General features: G+C 38.5%; 1 protein-coding gene and 1 long non-coding RNA gene across 2 annotated transcripts; both read right to left on the reverse strand.

Annotated features, from left to right (window-relative positions):
• Positions 1-953: 953 nt before the first annotated feature.
• LOC129360729 (uncharacterized) lies at positions 954-18,149 on the reverse strand. Its single transcript, XR_008606089.1, has 3 exons — positions 17,919-18,149; positions 14,071-14,165; positions 954-1,090 (listed from the first exon to the last, which is right to left on the reverse strand). It is a non-coding gene; the product is annotated as an uncharacterized LOC129360729 (long non-coding RNA).
• LOC129360728 (transcription factor Sox-3) lies at positions 6,837-9,062 on the reverse strand. Its single transcript, XM_055031108.1, has one exon. The coding sequence runs from the start codon at positions 8,482-8,484 to the stop codon at positions 7,582-7,584; it is 903 nt and encodes a 300-aa protein (XP_054887083.1). The 5' UTR covers positions 8,485-9,062; the 3' UTR covers positions 6,837-7,581.
• Positions 18,150-20,837: the final 2,688 nt, after the last annotated feature.

Below are 20,837 nucleotides of genomic sequence, written 5' to 3' on the forward strand. Positions count from 1 at the left end.
TGCTATACCCTTCTAACGACGCTTCATTTAAAACATATATCAATTAACTCTGAAGAACTATCTGACTCATAAAAGGGCAACAAAAAGTCTTCAGTAAATGCAAATTTCTTACACATGGAGATGATTTTTCTGCAGTCATGCTAGGCTGACATCAACTTGCTTCCTCAAGGTTTTGATAGAACCTATTGATTATTTGGTGTATTACATGTTTTCTGTGAGTTATTATTGTTATTTTATGTCTTTTTAAAGGAGCTGACAATACTCACAAATGTAAATAAAAAACCCATGTAGGCATACAAACAGGGAAAGAAGCTCTTCCACTTCTTAATAAATAAATAAATCCTTATTAATACACAGCATCATTTTTCTCCAGATGTGCTCAGATTCTCCCTCTTTGGTTTTAAGGCTAAAAATGTTTTTCTCCATAACAGATTTATCCAATTATGTTGATCCATTCCTTTAATTTTGAACAATCCGTTTTTGGCTAATTTCTGGTTTTAAGCATCTTGTTTGTAATTCTTGCAAATAAAAATGCACTAGGTGTGGATTTAACTTAAATAAAATGTTGTTCTGCTTTTTCCTTAACAGAGTTCTAATTAATTTGTTTTAATTTGCGTCAATGCAATGCTGTAATAACTAGTGAAGAGTCTTGTTGCAATAGCAGCATTTGGGATCAGGATCAAAATCTGAACTTTGAGATTTTTGTTACTGTTTAAATCCGTTTTGCCATCATTGAAGAAAGAGAATGTTAAAATCTTTTTGATCTGTTGCCATTTCCATGGTTTTCCATTATAAATTAAGTGATTTTAATTTTAGAAATCTTAGCTAAAGTTATGAGAAATAATACAGGAAGAGAATGATTACAATTATCCATTAATAACACTATCTTGCTTGAGCCTCCTTATCTTTGACAGTTCAATTTGTCTTTTAACTTGTTCTCTACCTGTCTTGTTTTCAATCTGAATGTTAGGTGTGAAGTTCAGCACCATCGTTTTCTCCTCCTGCTGTGCAGTCAGAGTCGTAAGCTACTGCAGGTGGATTGCTGGCTCCAAGACGTCCTCTCCGTCCATCTCCCTCTTTCTTCGTAAACCTTGAAAGCACAAAAACAGAGATGACTGGGGATCACAGGAACAGGCAAATCCAGGGGATATGAGGTGGATTTCACAGCTCAATAAGTTTGGACAATTTGTTTACAATCCTCTTTATTGCAGATCCCCTGGGAGGAGATGTGTGTGTGCGTGTGAGTGTGTGTAGAAACACTTTTTCTCTCTGAGATTTTGCAACACAGAATGGTAGAAACAGGATGCAAAATCAGTGTATTAATAAAAATATGAGGTCACAATATGGAGGAAAATTAAGGAACTGTGAATGAGAATTAGTGAGTTTATAATACACACACACACACTGAACCCCCAGTGTACAAAGCCTCCACAGGCTCATCTGGACACCGCCGCTGGCCCTTGGGGACACACCTCCAAGAGAGATGGCCCGACTAACTCTCCATGGCAACTAATCAATAAGTGACAGAGTCAGTCACGACTGACCCGTAGCCGAGCGTCTTCCACCTCCCCCCACGTTCCCAGGGATACGATCCCCAAAAAACACACACACACGCACGCGCACACGCCTACACACGCATTCAGGCAAAAGTTCAAAAAAGTGCCTCAACCTTCGCCAAAAGCATTAATCTTCTCTCAGATTCAAACGCAGACTCAAACTTTTTTTTCTCAAGTCACAAAGCGTATTTTCATTAAACTGGCATCAGATGTAGGTACGTGTTGCAGAATGAACAGTAAGATGTGATCAGAGGGTTTCTGATGGACTACGGTCACCACACATGGCCATTGTTTATCTGTCAATCCGTGTTCCCTTTCACTGTCCTCAGCATACACTAATCAATATCTGTGGCCTAGATGAGAGGCCTAATCTTCCCTCTTGCAGCCCCCCTAAGTCTTGGCCCCCCTCAGCTCTGCATTGTCTAACAAAGGTCCCATACACTCCTCATAAGGCCTAAAGAACAGCACATACACCAGCTCACATACACTTGGCCCAATTTTTACAGGACACCCTGGGAGGGTAAAATAAAAATCTATATCTTAGCAAATTTCAAGCAGCTCTACATGCTCCAGTGTTCATAGACAAACATGCAGTGCAGAAAAAGACCATCTGCAGCAGATAGAGGTTTCACACTACAGTGAGTCAATCGGTTTCACATCAAAACCAAATGTTTCCATCTATTTGTCATCACAACTTACTCGCAAAGAAGTCGCTTAATCCTGCTGCGAACTACCAATGCGTGCGCTTTTGTGGTTTTCTGCAACCACAATTACAAGCAAAAACAGGTTCAAGAAAAGCTCAATGATCTCTAACCGAAGAAAATGTCAGAGGAACCAGAGAAAGAAAGAAAAAATAAATCACATTCGTCCTGTTTCAAGTCGTTCGTGCAATTTGTATTTGCTCTATTTGGGACAAAAGCCACGGTAATCCTGACTCATATTTGACAAGTCTCATATTCACACACACCTGCTGTGGCAAAGTAAACACGCCTTCAGAGTCAAACACCTTAATGGATGACCTTTGCATTAAAAGCTGAGCTGGGATAAACCCGAAGGCAGGCACTGCTGACTCGGAATAAACCATAGACGTGCCCATTCTGGGCGTGATTGATGAGGAGAAGCCACATCATAGCCAAGTTGAATGCAGCATGTTCAGTCTGTACATGGGTCGAACAACAAAATAGCCATCATTTAAACCAAATGTTACATTAAAATAAAGATTACTTCATAGTTCCTTGAAAGTGTTTAGTTTGTGTCATTGTTCGAGGGTTATTTTGAAGTTTTAATTAAATTGAAAATGTGGTGTCATAATTTTTCTCACTACAGTTTAACATTTGATAAAAATCTGAAATAACTTCCAAAAGGATTAATTTAACGTTCTGACATTTTGTTACCGTGAACTATAACCTGATTCATTTCGGATTTTAAGAGCAACACAATTTATAACTTTAATTTGCAGGAATTAAACATTCTTTTCATTCGGGCTATATTTTTGTATTGAAAATATTTTTTAATAGTCTGATGTAATATTTTAATTTGAAATGTCATGTTTCCATTACCTGTAAGCGGAAAATCATCATAATTAACAGAAATACAGGCTTTCAAATATCCATCTGTGGGTGATCAATTATGTGTTCAACTTAGTGATACACTAGAGAAATAAAAAAACTTTTAAATAATATTTTAACTTATCAAATGGTTTTATAAATATCAGTACATATTCAGTTTATCACTCGCAAAGGGAAATTAATGTTGCTATAATTTATTTAACACCTCAAAGAATCTGCATTGCAACGAATCTGAAGTGTTTGACTGAAGACACTTTGTTATTGTGTCGCTGTTTTGTAGAGTAACCAATACAGACATTAATATCAGAGTCCTACTTCTCCACGATGGAAATGCACATTAAAACATCTGGAAGAATATTTTTAGTTTAGTAGTTGTTTACTACTTTAGCAAGTTATTTAACTAGCAAACTGTTTTCATTTTAAGAAATTAAAAACAATACTTCCGTTTATTAGGTTTATCAAACATTATCCTTGAGAAACAGTTTTGTAGTGTATTAAAGCTCATCAAATATGAGTCCTACATGTTTGTGCCTTTCTTTCTGAGCCTTCAGTAGCTGTCCTCCTTGATCTTTGCCCGCTGAAACCTGCTGGTTTCAGAGGGAATTGTGTGGCTCAGCCTGAAACCACCACTCCAAATTGCTCCAGGTCAGCCTGCAGCTCTTCAGAGGTTTTTTCTTGCTTTAGTTCAATCAGTTCCAACCAAAACTTTAAGGTCTAACTCAAGAATTTGAATGTTTTGATGACTTTTAAACTTTTTAGCATTGCAAAGTTTGAAAAAATAACAAGTTTAAGAAACATTTTTGAGTTTTTTTGTCTCCCACATTCTTGCTTTTATTGTCAGTGTGGAAAAGTGAATCTATTGTTAAATTGAACACTGAGTGTGAAGAGCCTGTTGTTTTAGTAGTTAGTTAATTTTATTTGTCTCTCTGCATACATTAACTTTAGTTTAGTCTTCAGCGCCTGCAAGGCTTTTATCCAACTATTTCACTTTCTACTGAGACAAGAACAAGTAGCTTGCAGCTGGGCGGATGCGTTTTCTTGAAGAGCGGCATGCTTGTCTTTGAAGCATTTCCCACTCAACATTCTTTGTGGTTGTGTCAGTGACTCTGATCTATCCACAGTTATCATTAATGAGACATTAACATCACGCAACAAGCCTCATGGGTGCCTACATAGGTTCAGACAAGGACCTGAATCTCAGATGTTCTTAGAGCTACAAAGACGGTCAGATGTGATTTTTCTAGTGTCTCTGCTGAGTGCTGCCAGTGAATGAAGAGCGATGGAGAGGACGGTGCGGTGAAGAGGGATGGTTCTTAGTGGGTCAGCCCAAAAGCCCTGACCCCAGGAGGATTTGATGCCATTTTCCCACGCAGGGAGTCGACCTGAGAGGAGCTCGTTAACAACATCTGCCCTATTTCAGGGAGATTAACCCCCGTCCCCAACCCCCGTACCTCAACAGCCTTGTCCACTCACACACCACTCTGCTGTCAATCCAAGAACCTCAAACAGGTTATGGACAGGCCCTCCCATATTCAAGGATACCAGCCAAAAAAAAAAACTCCACTGCAATCTGAATCCATCACAGGAATCCTGACCCGCAGTGAGGCGTTCATCCGTTACACCCAAACCACACCAATTTCTGATCTGCGCATCAGGGGAGTTGCTAGATCGCAGACTGCGATTAAATCGAAGGTTTGAGGGTGGAAGGCGTGCACTGGCTACAGAGTTGCCCAGCCGGTCGGTGCAGGTGAATAAGTAATGTCAGAAACGTCAGCCAGATTTGTGTAATGAGTTTTTCCATTCATCACACTGACGTCAACTGGGACACTTGGCGCACACTTCTTGTGCTTTTACCACCCCCACCCCCGCACCCCCCTATGTACTCGCACAAGATGTGCAACTGGCGGGACATGTTCTGACATAATTTGAGGAGAGAGTGTGAAAAACAGGGCTGACTGATCAACGTGGCCCATGGCGAGAGCCCTTCGTGTGACAGGTAGACACATAGTGGTAAAATCCGCTGGGAATCTCCTGAATCCGTGTACTACAGGGCTATAATTAGGTTAGTTTTTGGAGAGGGGGTTAAACAAACAGGGGCTGTGAGGTCATAGGCAGATGGAAGTGGGATATGCCTGCACTTGCTGAGTGGGCACAGAGCTCCACAGGACAGGGGAGAGAGGCCCTCTGGGCACTCTGCATGTGGGAGAATGAGGGATGGGGTGCTTTTAAGCCACATTCAGATCAACTAGCTGCCAGAATATTCAAACACAATCCATACATATTCACACTTTACCCCTAAACATCATCTTTAACGCCTAATCTAGTGTTGGAGGGAAACAGGATTTCTCTGCACATTTCAAACAGAAACTTCAACTTTTATCCTAAATTGATCCCCAATGTCTCAGTGTAGAGTGGATTGCTTTCCTGAAGTTTGATAACTGACCACTAACCTTTGCTCTGTCCACACACTTCTGAGGAGCAGCGGCAGAAAAGCTGCTTAATTTCAGCAACAAAAAAAGGGAGTTTGAGAGTGCGATTAGGTGACGGGTGGCTGCTGGCACGCTAGAGTGACTTAAACCCTGTCAGTGAATGCAGGGAGGTCTGGATAATCTTTCCCTCCACAAAGGTACGTGGGGTCTAATCCGGGCTGCTGCACTGAGCTATATGGATCCAGTTCTGCAGGGAGTGTGGGAAGGCCGGCAGGGCCATGCTGTTTCGGCCCTCTTTGTAATGGCAGATTATTTATCCTTAGGTACACTCCAACAGCAGGCTGGCCCATTCTTCCATGCACCTGTGTATAATAGTAGCACAGCAGCAAAGAGTGTGGCTATAGTTATAGATGCTGTGCAAGCTTAGAGCACTCTGATAATTAAACTAAATTAAGCATAAATTACAGGATGTTACAGCCATACCTAGTTTTATGGAATGTTCCTCTTATTCATGTATTAAACTTATAATTAATAATTCTGCATGATAATTAACTTTTTTCATCAAAATATTTTATGCTGTACAAATACCTAAAAGGTGTCTTCATTGTAGTGTAGCTGAGATAAATTGCAGAAACTTTTCAAAACTATTTCTACTGCAATGCTTTATATTAGAAGACTGAAGACACTTGTTTTTATTTTCTGTATCTCAAATGATTATATATATTTCTCTTAAAATATTAAAATAACTTTCTAATAGCTCTAGAGGGCCAATCAGTGCACAATAAAGCACTAAAGGTCAGCTTTTGTGTCTGACAGACGCTGCATTTTGACTGAAAAATGGTTAAATTTGAGGAGAAGCAAAAGTTGTTAACAGCAGCAGCTTTTTGGAAAATAAAATTTTAATAAAGATGAAGGATCTGTAGCTTGTGAATGAAGTACTGTGAATAAATAACTTTTTTCAGTTTTTAGAAATAAAAAAACAACAACAACAAAGAGTTAAATTAGTATTTTTCTTTTAAAAAAATTATAAAACTTTCTCATTTTGGAAAACCAAATTATTTGCTCCACTTTTTATGTCATATTTGTTATAATTGTGAACTCTACAGATTTTTAACAATAAATTGTGTGAGATTGCCCTTTAATATGTTTAGTTTATGTACACTTAAAAATATATAATATTTAAACACAACAGCATTTTTATATCTATTCGTATTTGTTATAAAGCCAGTTAATTCAATTTTAAACTTCTCCTTATTTTGCACACAACACACTGAGTCAAAAAATTACGTTTCGTAAAAATTTATTCAGCTTTTAAGAATAGAGGATGGTCTTAAAATATGTAGAAACGTCAGTTTAAATAAACCTTTTTCGTTCAGGATAAATGGGTAAACATGACACATGTCAAAAAAAAAAACCCATCACTGAACAAAACAAATTTACAAAAAACAAAAATTCAAAAAAAAAAAAAAAGTTCTTGAATAGTTTCACGGGCTGCACAAGCTAGAGAAGGAAAAACAGAAATCTTTCTATAAATAAAACTTGCGTTTGCGACCGGCACAGTCTTTTATTTAAACCTAGTTCATGTTGGGAAGGAAATAAAAATAAAAACAGAAAGGGATTATGAAGGTTGTGAACACAGTGGAGACGACTGACATTCTACAAATTAAGTGTAAACATTTATGAACAGACTGTCCATCCAGCTTTTTTTTTCTGAAATACGCCAGCCCCTACACGAGGCCACATGCCTTTTCAAAGAGAGAAAATATGGCATTTATTTAAAATATAGAAGTCCAATTCTTCTACACAGATTGATTGCTTCTACTTGTGATGAAAAGCCTCGGCGGAGCTGGGCTCAGCGTTCAGTTTGGGTCCATTTAAAGTTCATCAAACGGACAGGATTTTCAGATAAAACTGTTCTTGAACGATTCTGCTGAACGTTCTTTCTGCAGCAATCAAAAGAAGTTCAAGTATCCGAAGTACATTTTTTAAAAGTCTTTTTTTACCATTATTATTCTTACTATTTATCATTCAGATGTGGGTGAGAGGTAGCGTCCCGTTGACGCCAGTCCCTGCGGTCTGATAGTGTGGATGGACGCTGTGCAACCGGCTGCTCTGCAGGGAGGAATGCTCCGCGCTGTCCCCGCCGGGGGGCAGGTACATGCTGATCATGTCCCTCAGGTCCCCCAAGCACGCCCGCTGAGAGTGGGACGTGATGGCCGGCGGCGGCGAGCTCGGCTCCGTCTTACACACGGACGCCATGGAGCTCAGCCCCATGGCGCTGGTGGTCTGTTGCGTGTACGCCGGGGACATGCTGTAGGTGGACGCCGCGTTCATGTAGGTCTGCGCCGAGGACATCATCGGGTACTGAAGGCCGGCCATCTCGTACCGGTGCATCTGCTGGATCTGGGGGCTGTTCATGCTGTGATGCTGAGGGTAGGCCAGCTGGTCCTGCATCAGGGAGTACGCGCTGTTTGTCCAGCCGTTCATGTGCGCGTAACCGTCCATCCGCTGGCCCACCGACACCGAGTTGTTGACGGCGTTGGATCCAGGCGCCAGCAGTCCTCCGGGCAGAGAATACTTGTCTTTCTTGAGCAAGGTCTTGGTCTTCCTGCGGGGCCGGTATTTATAATCCGGGTGCTCCTTCATGTGCATCGCCCGTAGACGCTTGGCCTCGTCAATGAACGGCCTTTTTTCGGAGTCAGTCAGAAGTTTCCAGTCAGCACCGAGCCGCTTGCTGATTTCAGAGTTGTGCATTTTGGGGTTTTCTTGAGCCATCTTCCTCCGCTGACCCCTGGACCAGACCATGAAGGCGTTCATCGGCCGCTTCACCCGCTCCTGGTCGCTGGCGCTGTTGTTCTTTGCGCCCGGCGCCGAGCCCGAGTTGGACTGCGGGAGCGGGGTCTTGATCTCGGTTTCCATCATGTTATACATTCAGGCGACTTTTAACGATCACTCACACGCACATGGAAAAAAAATGGATTAAAAGTTCACAAACCCTCGCCAAAGAAAAGTCAAAGAGACGCCAAAAAGTTCTGCCTGAAGCGACGAATGTGTGTGCAGGTGCGTCTCTGGTTTGTGTCCGCTCAGAGCAGCTCCGTTCCTCTCGCCTCTCAAACACAAGTCTGCAAACTTGTTCTCCAAGCTCGTGTGTTAATAGGCCCATGAGGCCGAACCATGTGATGTGGCTTGACTGGCTGATAATAAGAGGCAGCGGACCAATCAGCGCGCAGCTCCAACCGGAGAGCGGATCCGTGCGTTTTGGGTTGGAGGAGGAGGAAGGAGGAGAAGATTTAAAACTGGAGCGCACTTCAGCAACAAGAGCGCAGAAATTTCAGCATTTAGAGGCTGAGGATAGAGAATGCAGAGGGGGAAATGAAGGGATTTGTTTTCGTGTTCATTTTGGTTTTATTCTAGAGAAAATAATGATGTGGAAATCTTTATTTAGGGCAGCATTATTAGTCGTTGTAGTTTTTATTTCTGAAGATTAGTGTTATGAAACGAAGAGTAAATTTGTGGTGATTTAAATATAAATAAAGTTTGGAATTGGAAATTTTAGCCCTACTGGGATAAATTTGTTGAAGGTTTAAATTAATAATAAAATGATATAAAAGTCAAAAGAAAAGCGAGAAAATAATATTAAGTCTACAAACTGAATTCAAATAAATATTTTAAATGTTTTACCCAATTAAAAATTTCTTTCTGAAATTCAATCAGGTCCATTTATTTATTTCAACAATAGTTTCAATGGATTCATATTTATTTTGTTTTAGACTAATTTAAATTAAATTTACTCATTAAATTTAGACACCATATTGAGTTGATCTGGAATGTTTAAAACGAGCCTTTTTCAATGTTTTAGATCAGAGTTGTGCTATTTTTTGGTTTTGTTTGTTTTGTTTTTTGTTGATTTTGCTTTGGATCATGTATAATTTTCTGTCAACATATTCAAGCTTCGTGAGGATAAAATTATCTAACTTTTTTTTAAAGCATGTATAATGATTTTAAAGTTTCATTCACGAAAGTCACTTTTTATTCAGTTCCACTATTTAAATAGAAAATCTTTTCATGAAATATAGATTAAATGAATGTTAATTCGCACTGGCATGACTGTGCTGCGTTCAGGGACCTTTTTTTGGAACTTTAATACATGAACGACCTCTTGTGGATGAGAAGGGCTCTTTCTTTTTTGGTCCCATGAGGAAAAGTTTAGTTTAAACCTTGTGAACTGCTGTTTGCAGTCTTGTTTTGCCACACAACAATCAGCGCAGAGAGCCCTCCCTTATCGCTTCTTTATTTGCATGCGTGTCGCCTTTACAAACGACCCTCAGCCACTGAATCCAAACTAAAGTGCGAACATTTCACACCTGCTAATGAACCATCGACCATCGAGAGTGAACTTATTGACACCTGAGTATCTGCGGGAGCGCTTCTGCAGATTGAGTTTCGGGTGAAATCGCCTCCTGGGGGTTTTCCAGACCAAAATGCAGCTACTGTTGGGCCCTCCGCGGCCAGGCGGCACGGGGAATGCGCATAGAGCAAATTAAATGCACGGTTTTGCTTTTGTTTCTTTTTTTAAATTGTGATCAAACAAAGACTAAAGCCCAGGCGCCTCCCTGACTCAAACTGAAATCGATTTCATTTTCATTAACAAACAAAAACACGCAAAAGTTCATTTTCTGTTCTGCCTAAATTGTGAAATTAAATCTCGTTAAACAATTTTGCAAGATCTACTGAAATAAGACAAAACTAAATCAGAATCATGCACCAATGGTTTTGCAAAAAAAAAAAAAAAAAAAAAAAAAAAAAAAAAAAAGGGAAAAATGATTCTGTTGCCAAATTGTGGGGATAGATCCCACTTTATTCGTCTTGAGTCATAGTCGTAAATCCGCTCAAAAAGAGACATCACCGCACGGATCCCATTTTCCCGTTCAATGGGGCGTGACAAACAGCGCGGGAGCAATAAAACTAACGTCCAATTAGTCGCCATCTAATTCTCAGGGACCGGTTATTTGTTTATCTGCGCAAATCTCAATACTGATCCGCTTGTAATCTCCTTATGGAAATTGACCGGTAGCAAAGAGAGAGAGAGAGAGAGAGAGAGAGAGAGAGAGAGAGAGAGAGAGAGAGAGAGAGACCCAGTCAGGAGTAACCCGGAGTTTGATAATGAGGCCCTCTGTGCAGCTAATTTCCTAATTAAGGAACGGAGGGACCACCAGCACAGTCTGCTCCGATTCAGGCTCAACAAGCCCTGACAGCCCTCAGGGGTCCCTCAGGTCTCTCAGGTCTCTCCTGCTCAGTGTTGGGAAATGTGTGGAAGTCTTGACTTAAACCTCAGTCCTGGTTAAAACTTGTATTTCCTCTTTTTTTTTTTCAAATTCAAAATCGAGCGCACAAAGCGTAAAATCAACACTTTACCCTAAAGTAAATCAGTCGCAAATATATGTTTTTTAAGGTTAGTTAGTAGCCTATGTTATTAAATACACATTTAAGTAATACACATTTACTATCAATTATTTTAACTTATTTGCAACTTGACAACAAAGTTATTCATTATTTTAGACTTTTTATGCTCGAAAATCATCTCTTAAAAATACATTAAATATCTGTAATTTTTTGCTTTTGTTTATTTGGAGGTTTTATTTATATGTTGCACGTTTTATTAACATATATTACAATAAAATAACCTCGCACACACTCTAAATATTAGCCAATTTTCACATCGACAATAATCATAGTTTTCTACATTTTTGTGTGTCTGGAATCAGTAACTTTTTCGTGTTTTGTTTTCAGCTCGGTGACCGGCGGACGAAGCCCCTTTGAGAAACAGTAATTAACAAAGAATGGCTTTTCAATTACAGTCACAATGGAGACTGTCTCATTAAGATTTGCATGATTTTTTTTTTTTTGAGGTGAGGGGGGCGGGAATGCAAATGAAGATGCAATTTACGCACGGTCTGCTGTTCCCTTTGTGCGGCGTGAATAGCTGCGTCCTCCCAGTTCAGCTCAGGTAAAAATAATATTCACGGGTCATTTAAAGGAATAAAAGTGTTGGTCTTATCGTCTCTTTGTCGCACAAAGCTGCGCTGGTATTCCTAATGATAATTGGACTCATCTGACCAGTAAGAGCTGCAGTTGGTCATATAAAAATGATGCATTTTAATGTTCATGATGTTTAATGCTGTAATCTGTAACGCAGAATCGCTGAGCATTTTAACTCTGCTCCCAACCACGTGTAATATCCCCTCTATGAGTTTTGATTTCTGCAGCAGGTAGAATACCCGGATGATGTTCTTGGAAATTAAGACATTGATGATGTGATAAAGTCAACAGGTACTTATTGTCAGATCTGGAGTAAATTATTCTATTTTATATCATCAAAGCTTTAAAAGTCAAAGCATTTATCAAACTGTTTGTGTCTTTAATTAGAGGATAATAATTATTCCATAAAGATTTAATTTTTAATGTCTTGATCAAGTGTGCTCCTTTTTGTATCATCTCATCCAGTTAAATATCAATGAACACAAAATGTGGCTTCATTATATCTGGCCAAATATTTTTAAGATCTTCTAGGAAAATGGGTCCAAACTTTGGGGTTGAGACCCCAGTGGGAGCCGTGAAACACCAGGTGAGGGGTCTGTAAAAATTTATTTTAAATGTCACATCTGAAATCTGAGATTTAAAAAATTATATAATGCTTTGGGTGACTGCTTTTGTCCTAATACTTTGGTTTGATCAGCTTTTTGTAGCTTTTGTATGTCGAACACTGAAAGAAAAGTTACGTGTCAGATTCACCCTGGATGAGTTTTCTGTTGCTTGATCGTCTGTGCCAGTGGGAAGTAGGCATTCCCTTGTGTTGTGCTTTGTGTAAACAGTGTAAGAAAATGTGCCAATGCATTGTGGCTTTTTAATGATACTGAAGGAAAAAGGCATCTGATTCACAGCTATTCACTTTTAAAGATAGATTTCCTTATTTTAAGGGATCTTATGTGATCAATTTTAGTTCATAATCTAAAATACTTAAACCAGTAGAACAGATTTAACTTAAATGAATTATTCTGACCTGACAAGTATTTATTTTTTTTATCAATTGAGATTAAGATAGTTTTAATCTACATTTTGCATGCATAAATATTAAACTGGGTTAGATTTTGTGAGTACTGATTTTCTGATTGAATGTAAAAGTTGAAATTTGTAAACAGTGCTGCTATCTTTGCCAGGTCCCTCTTGAAAAATAGATTTTATATCTCAGTGAGTTTTTTTTTTTATCTGGTTAAATAAATCTTATTATTACAAAACATAACTACAATATTATCAATGCTTCAAAATTAATTTTATTCACATGTATAAATAAATACACATTAGATATGTAGAAAATTACATAACTTTTTCAGTCTCTGTTTCATTATCTATGCAAGTACTTAATAAATGACTTTATTATAATGCTGAATTACAAGACAGTAATAAATCAGAAAACCATCAAAATTTAATTTAATTTAGTGACTTAATTAAAAAATATATAAAACATGTATTCTATAAATTAATTATTCAAAGTTACTTTTTCACCAATCTCTTATATTTCAAGAATTTATTTCCTTTATGGTGATCATGCAATAGAAACTGTTCATTTTTGGGAATTAAGATATCAGACCAATAAAATGGACATTTAATGACAAAATGTTGACCAAGTGAAAAGTGTTTCCATTTACTATAGAGTACAACCATTCTACACTTGGTTGAGGCTCCTTTTGCATGAATTAGTGCATTGATACAGTACATCTGTCTGTGGTGGATATTGCAGTTCTGATATTTGATCAAACTCTTGAATTGGACTTACTTCAAAATCCTCTAAAGCAAAGATCTCAAAGCAACAACTTTTAGATGTATTCCTGCACCAAAGGCACCTGAATCCAATGGCTCTCCCTCCACAGGGTCCAGCTTTTTAAAAACCTCATTATTTGACTCTGGTATGTTGAAGCAGAAAAGTTGCAAGACACTCGCTCTCATGGTCTGGAGTTTGAAACTTGTGCTCTAAATTCTGCAGTTATCTCTGCTGCTTAAAATATGGTTATTTTAACCATATTTTTTTCTTCCACTCAACTTTTCTTCAATATGTTTTGATAGATGAATGACCAGTTTCTTTAAATATTACTATTTATAGCTTATTATCTATGTAGAGAGTTTCAGTGACTTTCTCCTGGTCAACTGTCCTATCAGCATTATTGTCTATGCATAAGCCGTAACAATAAATTCCTATATATGAAGGAAATTTTTTATATTGGTCTTTCTTAATATTCAAATTATTCAAACATTTGTTGTAAAAAATATCTTATGATCTAAATAATAAAAGCTTATATTTTTCTTTTGAATTATTGAAATAAATGAACCTTTTGATGATACCTTACCTATGGATCAGAATCTGTACATCTTTTAAATAACTGGTAGTAAAATGAAGATTTTTTTTTCAATGTCTAACATGAAAAGTGAACTTATAAAGTTGATTAAAATGCATAAATTCACCTTATGCCTGAGGAAAGAAGGCTATTGTCCCCAGCTGTTGGTCCATCTGAAGTACTGCAGGTTCAGTCATCAACAGAAGGAGCTGTCACTCCAACCTTCAAACATAAAAGCAAAACACACACTCAGAAGACAGATGCATTGATTTTTTTTTTTTTTCAGATTAAGTGTAGTGTGCACATCTGCCTGGAGGACTAATGGAGCAGACTGCATTCGTCCCTCAGCAGTAAGAAATTAATTTGTGCTTCGTTTGCGGTGGTGGCCCAGAAGTGTCATCCCCCGCACTCAAACGCTCACCTTGTACCACTATGAGGAATGCGAGCGTCTTACTTATCGACCTCTTCCCATCTGAAACAACACACAAGAAAGCTGCTTCAAACTCCAGCTTCTTTTATTTTCCCTCCCACAGCAGCCAAGCATGTCCTTCCTCATTATGTTCCTGTGTGTGAGGCCAAGGCCGCTGACACAGACCCAGTGTAATCTCTTTAACCCGCCACTGTCGCGAGCAGACAAGGCGTGACCACCCAGCGCCGCGCTCTATCTCACTCAGCCGAGAGGGGAACACAGTTTTCTCACCTCATCACCTTTGGCTCATAGCTGCTTATCATTTTAGGGATGCACATTTCAAACACAGTCGATCACACACACACAGACCCGGGGTTAATCGCTGCGACAAGGCCACTTTAGATAATCATGTGCAGCAGGGTGAAAATCCATTCTTACTGACCCTCCAGTTCCCATAATTGTCAAAAAGCTTTTTTTTTTTTCCCCCTGTGATTATTGGCTAATGAAGCCAAATGAAATTATATCACAAAAGAGGAAATCACTGGAGACATTTTTTGTCATATAGAAACAATGATTACTGACTCTTTGCTTTACAGATTAGGGGAAACATATTCAAACATTTGGTATATGATGCGTTAAATGAAAACTAAAACATTAAATTACAGTAAATTATAAGACCCTGTCCACTAGAAGCTAATTTTAATTCACCTTAAATTAAGCAGAAAATTCCAGAAAATGTGTTTTTGCCTCAGAGCCACTGGGTTAAGACACTTTTGAGCACCACACGACTTCCTTGTTTGTCCCTCTGGCCAGAACTTGATGCTCTATTCTGGGCACTTTGCTTCCAAGATTTTTACAACAAACTGCATCTTGTGAGAAAAAAAAAATATTTTAAATGTTCTGCTCTTTTTTTATGTTTTAAACAAAAGGGAACAGAAATAAAATTGTATTTTGTGTACTATTTGATAGATTTTAGGACTTTGTGGTCCTGCATCTATTATAGTTTCTCAAATAAAAAGCATATTGATTGTATGTCTTAAATGACACACAGCAGAAATCCGCTTGAAAACAGCTGACCCATATTTTACGTTTGTATTAAAATAGATACAAATACACACATTCTCCATAAACGCTTTCATATTTAAATAACTTTTTTGACTCAGCTAAATGCAATAAATAATAAGTTAAAATGTAATAATATTTAAATATTTAGTTAAAGTATTGAAGAAGTTATTCATCAGATGAGAAATGCAATTTTTATTAAGATATGTTGAAAAAAAATTTGTTTTTAAATTCAAAATAAAACATGGCAACCATATAATAGACAGAATTTTAGCAAGATCAAACTCTTTTTATCATTTGTTGATTTATTTAAATTCGTCTTTAAGGTCCAGGAAATGTTTTGCAGCTTAGATACAAGCTGAAGAAATTACTAAATTCCTTTTAATTATGACAATTGTAACAGGTTTTATTTATTTTCTACACAGCTAGTAAATTTGTCGACCTGTTTAGTTCGAGTTTCTCCTTTTGGGAGCGAGGAGCTGCAAAGATTGCTTACATGTTTGGCCAGCCCTGGTCTAGTGCCTGAAAAGTGAATGGCATTATCAACACCTCTATTTGATGATTACTTTAGGTACAGTTATTCCCCTGGCCAGTTAATTACAACACTCATTATTCCCTCATGTATCGGCCGAATCGTTGCCATGTTCAGTGTTTTTACTAAAACAAAGGAAACTTTCTCAGTTTTTTGTTTTGGGGAAAGTGCTGAATTGTCATGTTTTGCTTTGCACCGTGCCCGAGCAAGCGGCCCTCTTTTGTTTTAGCCATAATTGAGATCCCACTAATCTAGCTTCTTCTTCCCTTTTTTTAAATGAAACACTCCCTTTGTCAGGGCTTCATTAGTTTAAGATAATATTGTTAGAATCCACAATTAATTTGCAGTGTAACTGTAATTAATTAAATGCACCCAATTTTGTAATATGATTAATGCCGCCAAGTTTGTTATCTGTATTCTCCTACAGAATGAAAATGTAACAGCAGCAGAGCTGCTGAGCATTAATTGCAGAGGATGAGAGCCTTTGGGAAGCAATATTATAGGAGGTAATTTATTAAACCCCTAAATAAGAAACAAACAAGCATAAATTGATATATAAATCATGAATAACGTAATGTGCAATCTAGTTCTGATTTGAGACAAAATGACTAATCTCTGCTCCATGCCAAGCACTTGATAAAGTAGATAGTGGTCATAAATTCAGTCACAGTCAAGGTCTCATTAAAACCGGCTTAATTTAATTAAGAGTTAGCCATCGCCCTCTAAATATATTAATTACCTTGAGCATGACGAGATAAGTGTGGCGATTACTGCGCGTTTCATTAAAGCAAGTCTTCTGGGAGGAGAGCAAACTAAGGTGGAAAGCTGGCTGTGTTGACAAGATAATGGATGGGCTGGACTGAGATGAATTTGGTCACCTTGCTTCTGGTTGAGCGCAAAGAGGTGAGGCAGAGGACAACACTGCATAAAATGTTTTTTTTTTTTTTTACTTAACTAAATTCTGTATATTATTATTATTATTATTAGTGGTTGTTTTTTTAAAAAAAAATACTGTATCTGAAAATAAAGATAAATCAGAAAACTCATCATGCTTTGCAAAGTTCATGATTGCAAAGAGAAAATCAAACAATTTTCCTGGAGAGAATGTTAAGGAAAAAAAGTCATAATTTTCTTTGTATGCCAAGACTTATTTTAGTAACTTGATTTGTTCTTATAATTCTACTAAATTAAATTAAATATTTTCCCTTCTTGGCAGAACACTTAAAACATAAGAAAAAAACAGAATTGGAATCTCTAACAAAACATTTCTTCCTCCTTTCTGTGCAGCCCTAAAACAGTCCATTGTGTCAGATTCGTCTTACATCAAAATTTATTTCTCGCCAACACCTAGGAGCTAGATTGTCGTGCCGCCTGTTTGCGCTCGCACAAAGACGCCCCCGACAAATACGGAGCAGAAGTGTGCCGAGGGGTGCAGAAGCAACGGCTCATTGCCCCACAGACTGATATGTCAATGAAACATACAAGACGCTGCCGGTTGCAATGGGGAGATTTCCAGCCTCTGCTCCTCTCCTGGCTGACAGCAGGACAAAGAGCCTAAGCTACTATTATCTGGAAGCAAGCCTCTCATTCCTGCTTTCATCCTTTTCTTTAAGAGTACAAACATAGATATGGAGCTCTGCTTAAAGTCACTGATGCATCCAGCCTGGATGAGCCTTAAGCTGTGGAGTCAGGTTGGATATTGTTGAAATGTCAGAAGGGTTGTAAGTGACGAGGCTTACTTTAGGTTTAGTTGCACAGTTTCTGATCACGATCACAATAAACAGGCCAAGCATGAAAAATACATTATTTCTACATGTGAAGCACTGCAACAACTTCACAAATTCAGTACATGAACTCAGAGAACACAAAGCTCCCAACGCCGCCGTCTTCCTGAACGCCCCCTCCCTCTTCTCTCCTTTCCTTCCCACTAACCTCCTCCCACTCTGACCAGAAAAAAATCCAGGAAACTCACCGAGCTCTCACTGGTCCCAAGGCTGCTGCTGCTTCTGTCTTTCAGTTCCGCTGCTGGTTCCACCTTCAATAGTCGACTGTCAGAAGGGCCAGAAGCAGGACTCTATGGACAGAAAGATGGCAAGCTCAGAGTCGAGCCTCGGCCTTTCAAACGGCATCACCGAGGCGCAGAGGAGAAATATGAAACGTTGCGAGTGTTGGGCAGTCACTTCTTTGGGCCGTGCACACTGCAGCTGAGCTCTCCCTGCTCTGGGACCCATCTCTTTCAGCCAAGATTGCTTCATACAAAAGTTGACAATGCACCACTGAAAGCCATTGTTGATATTCAACATTTTTTAAATAGCTGAGCAGAATAGACAACATGGCAGGCTGCAAAACTTGGCAAGGAAACTGACCTGGAGCTGCCCGTTTGAAAGGGTTGCCTCACTGGGTGAGAGAAGAGAGAGGTATTGTATTAAAAAAAAAATTGAGGTAGGGAGAGTTGGTGTGAAAGAGTCGGAAAAAAACAAAACGTCTCCCATCCCTGGAAAGTGGAGCATTTCGCTTTATGTGCAGCAGGAAGAAGACAATTACTTTTCACAGTCACAAGCATATATGCATTACCAAGAGGGAGCAGAACAATGAACTCCAGGCAATCCAATCCATTTTAAAGCAGGAAATTACGTTTTTGGCTCTTCATAAGTAAATCTCAGCATGTAAGAGGTAAATCTTAGTGCCAGCACAACGTAACCAGTAGTTCCAGCATTTATTTTCACCCAGCTTTGCTCTGGGTTGGCTAAGATTCAGTGGAATGTCTTGCAGAGAGCCGTCGATCTCTCTAATGTTGCATGGATGGGAATGATGCTGCCTGACGCAGGCGATGGTGTTCTGTTTCCATCATTGTTGAGCTGACAGCGCCGCAGATTGATATGGACATTTAAGACGCCTTTAACTGCACATATGTCAGAGCATCACAGTGCCGCTCGTGCCTGGGGAGATATTAATACATCTGATGTACGTGTGTGTGTGTGTGTGTGTGTGTGTGTGTGTGTGTGTGTGTGTGTGTGTGTGTGTGTGTGTGTGTGTGTGTGTGGGTGTGTGTGTGTGTGTGTGTGTGTGTGGTGGGCCTGAGGCAGGTCCCAGTGTTACTTTCTATGCACCCTTGTGTCTTATAGTGAAAGCAGGATGGGAGGAGCAGAATGTGAGTGATTAATGTGTGAATTTACTTAATTTAATTTAATTTATAACAAGACATTTTTTCTTTGTTCCAAGTGAAATAATCTGCCAATGTATCGAGTTCTTCTTGCAATTATTTACTTAAAACATCTCCCTACAGCTTGCATTTGCCACTCTGAAAATATATTCCAATGCATTAAGATCATTGGATTCTCTAAAAAGCAGCTCAAAACTCCTGTTTTCACATTTGCTTTTACTTAATTTCAGTTTATTTGATTTCTTTTGACATGTTTTATTTCATGTTTTATTATAAAGCACTCCATCTTCTTTTACTTGCATATAAAACTTCCCCCCTAAAACTACGTAAATCCCACAGAGTTTCATAATGGGAACATTGTGTTCTTGTGCAGAGTTAGTTTTTTTTCCATGGAAGTCATTTTGAGATGATGAATGTTAAATGTTTAATCCTTGAAGCCTGGTCATTTTACAGCTAAACCCTGAATTCAAATTTCCCTGCAAATTTAAACTTTATGGTATTATATTTACTTACTCAGAAATGTTTTCTAACAAACATCTGAGTTTTTTACAGAACAGCTGCATTTATACTAAAGGTAATTTACACACAAGTTGATTCTGTTAAGTAATTAAATTACTTCTTCAGCCCTTTGATTCAGGTGTGTTGGACTTGTAAGACGTCAAAACGTCCTAACTCCAGTCCTAAGTGAGGACTGGAGTTTGACATCCCTGCTCTAGAGTTGGTGCAATGGTTTCTGATTTTTATTTATAAAAATGGTTTAAAATCAACAATGTGGCCTTTTTGTGCCACCTCATCAGAGTTTGTGGTTTTTATGAGTCAAAATTTGTTTCTGAAGATCTGTAGATTCAATCATTCACAAACAAAAAACACATTTTAATATTACATTTATATCAAAACCTGAAAGGTAAAAGTGATATAAAAAATGTGTTTACATTAATAAAACTTTGAGGGTTGTGGTTATAAATCGTCAAATTCAAAATAATTGTTTTATTTAGACAAACTATTAGATAGTCAAGTCAAGAACTTGTGTACAAATTTAAAAAACTTGTACACAACTTGTAACAAACTTGTACACAATTTGTCATTTTCCAAAAAAACCTTTTGGAAAATGACAAATAGAAAATCAAATGCTTTCTTTGATCATTTTGGATTCATATATTTATTAAAAACATTGCTCATTCTCCCTAAAGTACAGCAAAAGTATTTTTCTCCTTTTGAGTCAGACATAAATCTCAATATATTGAGACTTTAAAAAAAAAATCACTAACAAAGAGAGCAGGCATGACATCAGAACTCAAATCGGGGCAGAGAAATAACGCCTAATGGCTAATCTGCAGAACATCTGCATAACTTCTTTGTTTCTTCTTGCAACTGGAACAAAGAGTGAAAAAAAAAACATTCTAAGCTTTTCCTCCTCTATAAAACGCTCTAGTGTGTTTTTGCATGCATGACTGTGTGTGAAGAGAGAGAAACTGGACCTCTCTGGCCCTTTGACAGGGGCAGGCTTGGAGTTGGAGCTGTGTAATTACACAGATCAGGGTGAAATCACAGCTCTGAGAGCGGAGGCAGGGCTAATCTTACAGGTGAGTCAGACGCAGCAAGGCAGAGGTACAGGGGGAACCTGTGGCGTCTGTACTGGAAGTCCACGTCAGCGTGTCCCATCACACACTATTAGCTGCCATCAAAGCTCTAATTTTACTCTAGCATTACACCCCTCTCTCTGCGTCC

This window comes from Poeciliopsis prolifica, unplaced genomic scaffold (genome assembly GCF_027474105.1).
Source record: "Poeciliopsis prolifica strain line A6 unplaced genomic scaffold, Auburn_PproV2 SCAFFOLD006, whole genome shotgun sequence".
Classification (NCBI taxonomy): Eukaryota; Metazoa; Chordata; class Actinopteri; order Cyprinodontiformes; family Poeciliidae; genus Poeciliopsis; species Poeciliopsis prolifica.